The sequence below is a fragment of the Styela clava genome, chromosome 1, assembly GCF_964204865.1.
Source record: "Styela clava chromosome 1, kaStyClav1.hap1.2, whole genome shotgun sequence".
NCBI classification, from domain to species: Eukaryota; Metazoa; Chordata; class Ascidiacea; order Stolidobranchia; family Styelidae; genus Styela; species Styela clava.
Genome location: NC_135250.1, coordinates 22,786,487 through 22,796,859, shown reverse-complemented (window position 1 = coordinate 22,796,859; position 10,373 = coordinate 22,786,487). Strand labels below are relative to the sequence as shown.

The window sequence follows — 10,373 nt, the reverse complement described above, 5'->3', positions numbered from 1 at the left end:
GGAAATTCGCCGCAATTACGCGTTTGTTAAAAGAGCCGACGTTTTTAGTGTATAATGGGCTTTTCTATCGAGAATTTAAAATGTCTTCCTATTTTAATTTAATTGTTTTCATGGTAACTCGTGGTTGCGTCGACTTACAATTATATTCAGTTTTGAAACATATTTTTTGCGATCTCTTGCGAATTTGGTATCGCCGTTAGAAAAATCCTATTATTTGCTATAAATTTCTAGAATGTACAACTTAATTTAGTACTTATTAAAAATATATTTTAAGTATATTAGTAAATCAAAAATACGTATTCATCGCCTTGAAATTCTCGCGGAAAAACTTCTGAAGAAATCGTCACGTATACGTCATATACGACTTTTCAATGATTTTTTCTGTTGCATAAAATATTCAATCCATCCATATTTGTGATTCTTTTATTCTGCGGTTGTGTTGACAAAATAAGAGCAATATTACTCAGAAAATACCATGACAATCCGTGGACACAAAAATGCGTGGTAAAGTGCCCGATTATATTTTGTTTATATTCGTATTTTTGTGAGTTCGACAAATTTGAGCTGTTCTTACAACACTTACGGCGCTCCAGTGCTGTACGTACCAATGTGGAGGCAGTAAAGCAAAGAATCCTAGGGGAAATGCCCTGGTACGTATACTACGGTGACACCAGAAATTTTGCGATTTGCAATGTCAAAAAAAGCGTTTTGAATCGGTCGCGGACCATCATAAAACAACACTTATGGTGTTCTCCGTTTTATTTTTAGTATTTTGTATTGCCGCTTTTCAATTTAAAAATTTGGATTGCCACCATTTACAACTACCAGAATAATTTATTCCTGGTTGTTCGAACTCGAGAGAAACACCACTTACGTTTCTATCGAAGTGTGTACAGACTTGTTTTCGTCGGAAGTCCGCGAGTGAGTTGTGAAATCCAATTGTTTGATTACGGTAAGCGACGCGCAAGTGACCTGTCGCGGGTTGGGAAACACTACACTAACGTAGTAGGGTAGTAAGGATAATACAGACCAAGATAAAACTATAAGCAAACCTTTTGGATTTTCTTGTTCTATATATACATATAAAAAAAATAGGGAGTTGGAAAAGTAAACAATATCATTTACATGACTTTGTATAATTCAAATTTCACTTTATAGGGTCCAAATTGTGTCCACAGATTGCCTGATCTTGTAAGAAATGTGGCAACCATGCTTTTGATATAGTTATTTGTGGATTGGTTGTTTGGAAGTATATGTGAGCAATATAAGGAAAATATACGGTAGCCTAATGAATATTGTACAACTGTTGTTAGGTTCTCTCCTATTCCCAAATGACTTCTTATCATTATGTCTTTCGATTTGGCAAGCGAGGGAATAAACTGACGGCTTTAAAGCCGATGTGTTTTTATGACATGTAATTGACTTCAGTTGGACTCGGTTCACCTTTTATCAACGATTCACTCTAATTTCGGAGCAAAAGTGGTAGATGGAGTCGTATAAAATAAAGTGACCCGAGTTTCGGATAACCGAAGACTTGACTCGCAACTAGGGGGGTTGGGGACTTTCTCCCACAACCTGATGGGTTATTATGGTCGTTATAATGGGCAAATATTGAATGAATGGAACAACTAAATTACATATTATCCGTTTTTTACAAGCTCAGAATTAAGTGTTTCTCTTCGAAGAATTTTTATCTTCCAGGCGATGATTCTCTGAGTCAGCGACTTGTACATAATTTTATCTCCGAGAGTAATGTTTTAAGTCTATGTCACCTTTGAAATCTTATCGATTACAGGATAATTGAAAATTTGGGCGTAAAGATCTCAATAACAGTATGCATTTATTAGTTTCCTAGGTCTTAGGGAATACACGTTTTATTCCTTCCACGTATTCGCGACAGTGGTCTTTTGAGAGAAGTTTATGAGTATCTTACCTAAGTACATGGATATATCGCCTTTATGAAGCCTACATATAACGTAAACAATATGAACAACACAATATTCATACCAATTTATTACTAATATTGTTGAAAGGCATAATTCATCAAATATTCATAAAATAACAGGGCAAACATGATTAAAAACATGAAAAGTGTCAGAAGTCATATTTTACATCAGGTGCAACAAATTAGTTATCTCATTAAATTTGCGAGTACTGAAAGGTTAAAGGTCAAGGGTCACATAATAATTTTAAAAGAGTTTTTGTTAATTATGATTCAATTCCGTTATAAACATGCTGATCAACAAATTTCAAAGTGATATATATTAATCAGACAAGATTTGGATTAAATCTGTAATTTTAGTCAATATAGGTAAAAAATTTATAATTATTTTTACAAAAATTTTTTCAAATATAGTGGTACGATTGAAATTATATTGGATTTTTTAAATCAGAAATTTTTTAGTATTATCCTGTCAGATATAGGCTATTGATTGGTGAATCTGGTCTGTAGACCTCCAAAGTGTCTTTTCTCTTTCGCTTTACTGTTTTTTTAGTATATTAGTAGCAATTACTTCAAATCATAAAAATTCGGTTCATAAAAGGTTTTTAAAAAGTTACTATAGTACGTCACTCAAGTTCACAACACATCCAGCTTCATTTACCTATGTATCTGTTCAGATAGCAATACAAGAAAAATAGTAAAAGAAAGTGCAAGGTAAACCAATACAAGGCAAGTCGAAAGCAAGTGTTTGCTACGTTACATAAGCAATTTAGCTGAGCTTGATATCAAAGACCCATGGGCGCGCGGCTCATGTAGATCACTTCAATCGCAATTGGTGAGTCGCTATATCTTAGCAACCCATGTTCACACAGTAGGTAGGCTACATTACTTAAACTATATTTTTTTCATGTTATGATAGACATAATTTTAATACGTATGGTATTTCAAAAATGGCTGCCTATTTGAGATTATTTTATTTTCTAATATAATGCCTGTAGCGTTTCGCAGGCAAACAACCGTACATTTGAATATGGTGTGCATCTTATTTAAAATTTTGTAATATAGTTGCCTGTGCGGTTGTTGAACTGGGCTAACTTATTCGCCCTGCTCTAGTTATATTGCGTTATGATACTATATGGCAATAAAAGCCAGCAAAACAGCGTCATAGATGATTTTTAGAAAGCTTCAGTTGTGAACCTCAAAGAACTTAGTTGTTGCTGTTGTTGTTGAGGTACTTGAGCATAATTTACTTTCCTTCGAGATGCTTTTGTGCGACGTCTTCTCCTGAAGATGATGATGACGATTACTCCAAATGCAGCTAAGATAAGAGCTAATACAATTCCAAGGAACATCATTGAAGTATCATCTGTAAAATGAATAAAATCGTATAATAAAAGTAAAGGTAATAGGAGAGAAATATGTAAATTAGAATTAAAAGAAGAAAAAAGAAAGAGAAAGTGAGAGAACAAGGGAAACGTTGATGGTTTTGGATGAAAGAATAAGGATGTTGATGTAAAAACAAAAGCCTTACAATCTTCAGCATCTGCAGAAGCTCCGAATTCCAACAGATCCTCCTGCATTTCCACCTTTATTGGTCCGTTACTGACAAATTTATTTGTGTGTGTAAGAGAATCAGGATCATAAATTCCCTCACGAAGCAAATCTCTTTTTCGTCTGAAGTCACCTGAACCTTTGCAGTTGGTCTGAAAAAATTTATTGTCACACTGTAGATATATACAGTGGTGGGACCCAGATGTTCGCGCGAATCCCTTTTGGGAATGCCTTCATAGTCAGCAAACACGTTCTTGTTTTTTGTTATATACGAAGCAGAAAATGGGTTACGTAAACCGCAGTTGACGATTAGAGCTAAATTTGAAGTTTTAAAATATATTTATGTAAAGCGTGCCATGTTAATGCAGCTTAGGTGGTGCGATAGATACATTTTCGGGCTTGACGTAAGTGTGAGTTCGATAAAAAAGAAAAATCGTTCTTAAAGTTTGAACACCACTACTGGTTATATCAAATGCTGTTCATTCATTTTCCTACTTTTTTGTTTAATTTTCCATTCATGTTTAGCCGTCATTTCTTATATAAATTTAAACTTTAAAAAGACAGCTTAATATTGATGTAAGTTGATTCGATTTCATTCAAGTTTACAAATGAGAATTGAACAACTTTTGCTGCCATGTTGAATGATATATTAGATATCAAATACTGTAATTTTCAAATTCGTAGTTCTGATATCAAAATATTTCAACCTTTTGCCAATAACTTTCCGAAAGCAAAATTATTCATTTGGCTCACCCCCGATCATCTGCCCATTGATAAAAATTATGAATTGAACTGACCCATACGAAATTGATTTGTTTGTTTCATACTTACAGTAAAAATGAACCATATTCGTTTGACAAATGGTAGAAACAGACAAAGTTTACACTTTACATTACGAAATTAACTTATTTCTCTGTAATCAAAATCATTAATGTCACATTTTAGGTGATAAATTCTACTTACTGCTTCACCGGCACACTGTTCAAATGTTTTATTGCAAATATCGATTTCACAATGTAGATAAACGTCATCAGCACTCCATCTCCATTTAAACATTTGAAATTTAAATCTTCCTTCGCTTTCTTCTCCATTGTATGATATTTGGACTGTTGGATCACGGGAATCCACGCATCTGGTTGAGTGTATACCATTAGATTCCAGAAAACATAAAAGAGCTTATGGCATTGGCAAAATATCATTCCTTACACAGACTTTTCTTTCTTATACAATGTTTGGAATTTGAGAAACAATTTGGACCATAATACATATGCAACAGCGCCATTACAATAATTTTTATTCACTTGCTCCGATAGGGCTCAAATCAAATTTTCTGACCTACATATGAGATACGCTCCGTCAGTATATCCGATTTGGTAGCTCAAGCCACAACTTCTAGGCTCTCAAGCGCCACCGAGTGATTGAAAAAGTTTGTTAGAATAGGACGCATTTAAAAAAAAGGATTAGATAAATATTAAGTATTTTTAGTCATTAAAACTATTAAAAGGCAAATTCCTTTACCTGTCCGTGACCAGCATGTGCTTTGTAGCTATAGGATCAGCTGGATCACGTGACTGTGAAGCGAAACAACGATCCATAGTTACAACAAGCTGTGTGTCTTTGATAAGTTCCAATTCAACCTGTATGTTACATTGCATCAATTAAACTGTGACACCCTTCAATTTTTCATACAATTTTATATTTTTCTTTTTTAATTATTATTGTTGGAAAATTATGTATGCATACTGCACCAGTATAGGCAACTCTGAAGTACCGGTAAACTTGCTAAGATGCCATGCCGTTGGCCTCGATATGTTTAGCATCTCAGGTGATAGATTTCAGGATAATTCAGTCCACAACTGAGTGAACTGAAGGGTGGAGTAGTTCGTAACTTACTTGAACGTATACATTCGTTCCAATCATAATAGAAGGCGAACTGCTGTATTCATGTGCTTTTGTGTAACTATTGTCATCATAAAGTCTCATTCGAACTTCAAACTTTCCTTTTTCAGAAACAAACTGAAGTACACTAAAATTATGGGTATAATTGTCATACATGTTTGCATTATTGTAATGTGCGTAGAAAGAGACGACGACATATTTTTCTAAGAATAATAGTTCTCAGAATGCAAGGTGATAGTCATAAGGCGAATGAGGATTTACGAAGTGTCTTTGTCTTAAAAATCTAGTGAGGCGTGAGTAATGTGATGTAGCCTACATATACAGCCATCTGGATCTAGCTAGGACTACTATCATATGCATGTTGCTTTTTTGGCTGTATATGTACATTAGACTGGTTGGATATGCATATTTTGCTTGCTATGTGTGCAAATGACCGACCTTGTATTTCCATGACGTTATTAGCCTTGTAGGAAATACATGAACTGGGGACTATGAGAAGGAGAGAGATGAGATACATTTCTAAACCAAGTCCTAAATTATCATAAACACACTTTCATCTAATCTAAATGTCCCACTTACTTGTTTGTCGGCAATATAGCTGGTCCTGTTACTGTATAAGTGTCCTCGTAGATACATTTAAAATCTAGAAGAACTAATTCTCGATCAATCATGTTTTGTGGATTGTGAACTTCTCTATTCCATACTACCGTATTACTGAATGTATAGTCGTCTCCGGGCCCTCGTTGCTGAAAAACAAAAATGATATCGGTATTTTAATCCATTCACTTCGCCCTTTTGGGCGTTGAGATCCCAGTCATTCTTCGAATCGAGTTGCGCTCCCTATGGGTCGTTTTGAAAAATTCGTTTTTGTAATTTTAGTTGATGCTTCTGTTGTTTCTATTGTTGTTGTTGAAAAAAAAAGCTTTCTCCGAAACTAACGGACAATTAAATACTTACAATAACTTGAGTTCCACAGTTCGAAAACGGTGCCTGTATTGACAATTTGTAAAGGTTTTCTTCTTCTTTTGCCCGACAATGACTCGATGCTGATGAAAGTCCGAAGTAAACGTATTTTGCGTCATCGTCGATCTCTAGCTCTCTCACTAGTCCTTTGTCGATGACAACTTCAATGTCAGAATATCCGCACCTGACTGTTGGCTCAGCTGAAGTATAATTGAATGTTAGAATGTATAATTATATATATACAGATGACGAAATTGTGTAATTACATTAAAATTGGTTTTGCGCGAGAATGCCACTTTTAGCGAGGGGTGCAACTGAATCACATTTGACATCAAATTCTTGAGGTATGGACTGCGGTCAGGCATGTATTGAAGCCGAACGGGTGTTTTCCAAATTCGTCCGAATGTTGACAATAAAAACGGACTCGCTATTTCGAAATAGGTAAGTCAGTCGGAGTAGATTTTTTCAGGACGGACATCGAAATTTTGTCAGCCGCCGGGAGCCGGATTAAACTTTCCTTCGACTTCGCAGGTCTGGTTTGGCGTCCATGATATATTGTTAACTGTCATTTTAGTTGCATTTATTTCAGAGAGACAGTTTCAAAAGCTGATAAATTTTTCGGAAGTGATAATTCAATTGAAACCATCTCACATGGTCTAAAACTAAAAACATGACGCTTGGCAGAAATAAATTTGTACGAATTGAAGCGGATTTCTCGAATTTGTCGAAATCTGCATTATCTGCTCACTCATGGTTGTATGCTTTTGTGTTGTCATTATTTCATCAATTATGCGTTTTCAGAATAACTTTCTAAATGTTCGCTCACAACTGTAGATTCACTGTATGCTTGTGAGACATGCGGTATCAGGAAAATACTCATATGCTGTGAGATTCATTTATATTAGTTCACATTCTTATACTGGCCATAAAACACCACATTAGATATTATAAACTAGCAAACCATCATATTTTATATTTTCCAACAAAGAAATATTGACAAAAACAGACAACATTAACTTACGATGTTTGCAATCCTGACCAGCCCACCCTTCGTCACATTCACACCAATATCCTCTACTGTAAGCTTCATTTTCAATGCAAGTTCCTTTATTACTACAACTTACACCGTTACATGCTGATTGACCTGAGAGTAAAAAAAAACATATTTTCCAGTATTTCTATAACATAAAAGATTTAAATAATATTGAAATATATTTAAGTGCACGTTATATCAGCATTGAAAATGAATGTGAAATTTGCTTTTAAATTTTATGACCGTAATGATCGGGGATAGCTGAAGCTTGTTAATGTTATATATTTTGAGTTTACTTTATTGCTAACATTTATGACTTTGTATTGCGCCTTTACTAAGTCTAATTAAGCCCTGTATTAGAAATCAAATGTACCATCAAAAACATTTTTATTGCGATTTAGAAGTTATTCAGTAATTATTTGCAATAAAAAGTGAAATGTATAAAAATCCTATCACATACAAGTACGAGACAAAGTTATATAATATATGATCATTAAATCGAATCATATATTTCGGATAGCATTAGAGTCCGATTCATGTCAATTTTTATGATGTTTGTTGTTCCAAAATAAAATTTATTTCATGTGAAATGTAGTTTTAGAGTTGTGAACATATTAAAACTAATAACACAAGAGCAGTAAATAAGTTCTTAAAATAAAAGGGTTATGGAATTGCAATAGTAAATTTATGCAATGGAACAGTTTCCGAAATTTCAGCCAATGAGATTTCTAAAAATAATAAATGGGAATTGAATTTTCGGCTTTGATTTGGACACTTGAAATGATAATATCAAGTTTAATCCCATTCGAAATCTTATGTAACAGATTTTGCATTCCATAGGATTACCTTACACAAGCCATGATTCGCTATAAAAAAAAAGTACGTACGTATCTATACAAAAACATTACAAAGTAATGAATCACCTCGCAAAACAATATTTGAAAAGGACCTCCAGAAGTATGCGCACCAAGATGGCGCACAACCTGAACATAGTAGGTGAGTACCCGTTAGGATTCAGGTTGTGCGACATCTTGTTGAGCATACTTCTGGAGCACCTTTGAAAATAATATATTAGGGGTAGCGTCTCTTGTTTTATAACAACTTGACTAAATTTATTAATGCTAATCTTTGAAAATGTGGAGAATAATATTGCTTTCCACATAGTATTACAGGCAAACTTTCGAGTTTCAATACTCACATTTTGCAGTCTGTAGACCCAAACTTAAATACAGTAATATATATACTGCATACTTGATGGTTGGCACCATACTGAAAATAAGAAAAAGTAGAGTAAAAACTATAACAATGATATGCAATTACGTTGTAGGAAAAAATATCCATATTTTTATAAAAAAATAAAGAACTACGAAAATATCTCGAATTGTTTTTCATATACGCCTATACTCAGAGGCACCGGAGTATGTAATATATGATAGGAAAGCTATGCTGAAGTAGATAAATTGCGATCATTTCAAATAATCTTTAAATTTCACTTATTTGAGTGGCTACTTATAGCCGAGTGATAGTGAAAAATTGCTATAAGACCCTTACATTTACTTATTTTGGCGATGTATTAAAATGATTAAATTACAACTACATGAGTGTTTGTTGCGTCACAATACCAAATCATATATGGTCCTTGATTTTGTTTGGAATGCAGGCGTTTAAGTCTAGCAGTGATTAAGGAAGACAATAGAATTTTACTTCGTTTAATCTGATTGATCTCAATAAATCAGAACATTTGAGCCAACGCGCTACCAGTATAAATGTAAATTAATTGATTGTATTAATGTAAAATTTGGTAGATTTGTGGGTGGTAATAATGAAAGCTTCAAAACACACACTTGACAAAAATTAGTTTCATTATTTGCCTACGTCGTTTCAGTAAATACAGGCTGGTATGCGTTGTTTTGCCTCCGGCTAAGTAATATAACGTTATCTTGACAAACTAGTCATTGGTTTCGTGGTTTTGAAGCGTTAATTAGCGTTCTTTCGACATGTAAACTGAAAATTAAACAAGCCAAATACATAACTTAAAATACAATAGCATATCTTCTTATTTTTGATCAAAATAAAGAGTATTTGTATCCATTTTAGTGTGATAATAATAATATAGTTTCTCAATAATGAAGAATTTATTGTTCAAATCATACTGAGTAATACTGGCTATTTTGATATCTCTGACGTAAAGACAAAAATAAACCAAAAAATGAAGTGTATTTAGTGATGACGAATAACGGGAAATTTTTGTTTCCGTACTTCGCCCTAAAGACGTACGTACAAGCCGTTAAAAATTCATTTTCCGGGTTCTAATATAAAAATTTTCAGTTACAGATGATGACGGTAGATTATATTACCTCTATGATGAACCAGTTTGCTAATCGACGTAGTATGCCCACCGATGCGGACTTGGGCGCACAAAAGTATGTTAGCGTGTTGAGCCCAAGTGTGTTGCCGTCGAATGTTATAGATATTATGTTCATACACTATGTCCAGATTCAGATATTTATTTTCGTTGCAATCCTCAATCAGAAGAAAACACGCTAAGTGTAATTTTTCTACATTCATGATTACCTAATATTTATGATGAAAATATGCAGATCAAATGAGTGAACTATAAAACTTGTTCAATTTGAGAAATGTAAAATACATTCGCTAAAAAAGGATGCACGTTTAACGATGTCACATCGTTTTGATGATACCTATTACTGATAATACTTTGTGTTTGACCAAAGCAATAAGGCACACGATACCGTACAATACATGAATTACAAACATTCTGATACAAAAAGCCGTGATAAAACTTACTTATTTGTATATGTATATATCCACAATCCTTTTATCTATTCCTCTAAATATGTTCCTTTATCTTTGAAAATTCGTTGATCAATTTCAGAATAACTTCGATTCATAATCAGCTACAAACATTTCCCGTTCTCAGTGACCGATTAATTCACGGTCTCAGGGAATTCTCACCGAAGTAGC

The 10,373-nt window shown here is 33.8% G+C and overlaps 1 protein-coding gene across 1 annotated transcript; it reads right to left on the bottom strand.

Annotated features, from left to right (window-relative positions):
• Nucleotides 1-1,995: 1,995 nt before the first annotated feature.
• Nucleotides 1,996-10,373, bottom strand: LOC120342780 (uromodulin-like). The gene is made up of 10 exons (XM_039411757.2): nt 10,197-10,373; nt 8,587-8,657; nt 7,377-7,499; nt 6,350-6,555; nt 5,972-6,138; nt 5,387-5,519; nt 5,012-5,130; nt 4,457-4,625; nt 3,474-3,645; nt 1,996-3,308 (listed from the first exon to the last, which is right to left on the bottom strand). The coding sequence occupies exons 2-10, from the start codon at nt 8,654-8,656 to the stop codon at nt 3,118-3,120; spliced, it is 1,350 nt and encodes a 449-aa protein (XP_039267691.2). The 5' UTR covers nt 8,657; nt 10,197-10,373; the 3' UTR covers nt 1,996-3,117.

Coding starts and splice junctions, on each gene's coding strand:
- LOC120342780 (XM_039411757.2), bottom strand. CDS start 8,656: ATGGTGCCAACCATCAAGTATGCAGTATATATATTACTGTATTTAAGT. Junction 6,556..7,376: donor TGGTCAGGATTGCAAACATC/GTAAGTTAATGT, acceptor ATTATACTTCAG/CTGAGCCAACAGTCAGGTGC. Junction 5,520..5,971: donor GCTATATTGCCGACAAACAA/GTAAGTGGGACA, acceptor CCATAATTTTAG/TGTACTTCAGTTTGTTTCTG.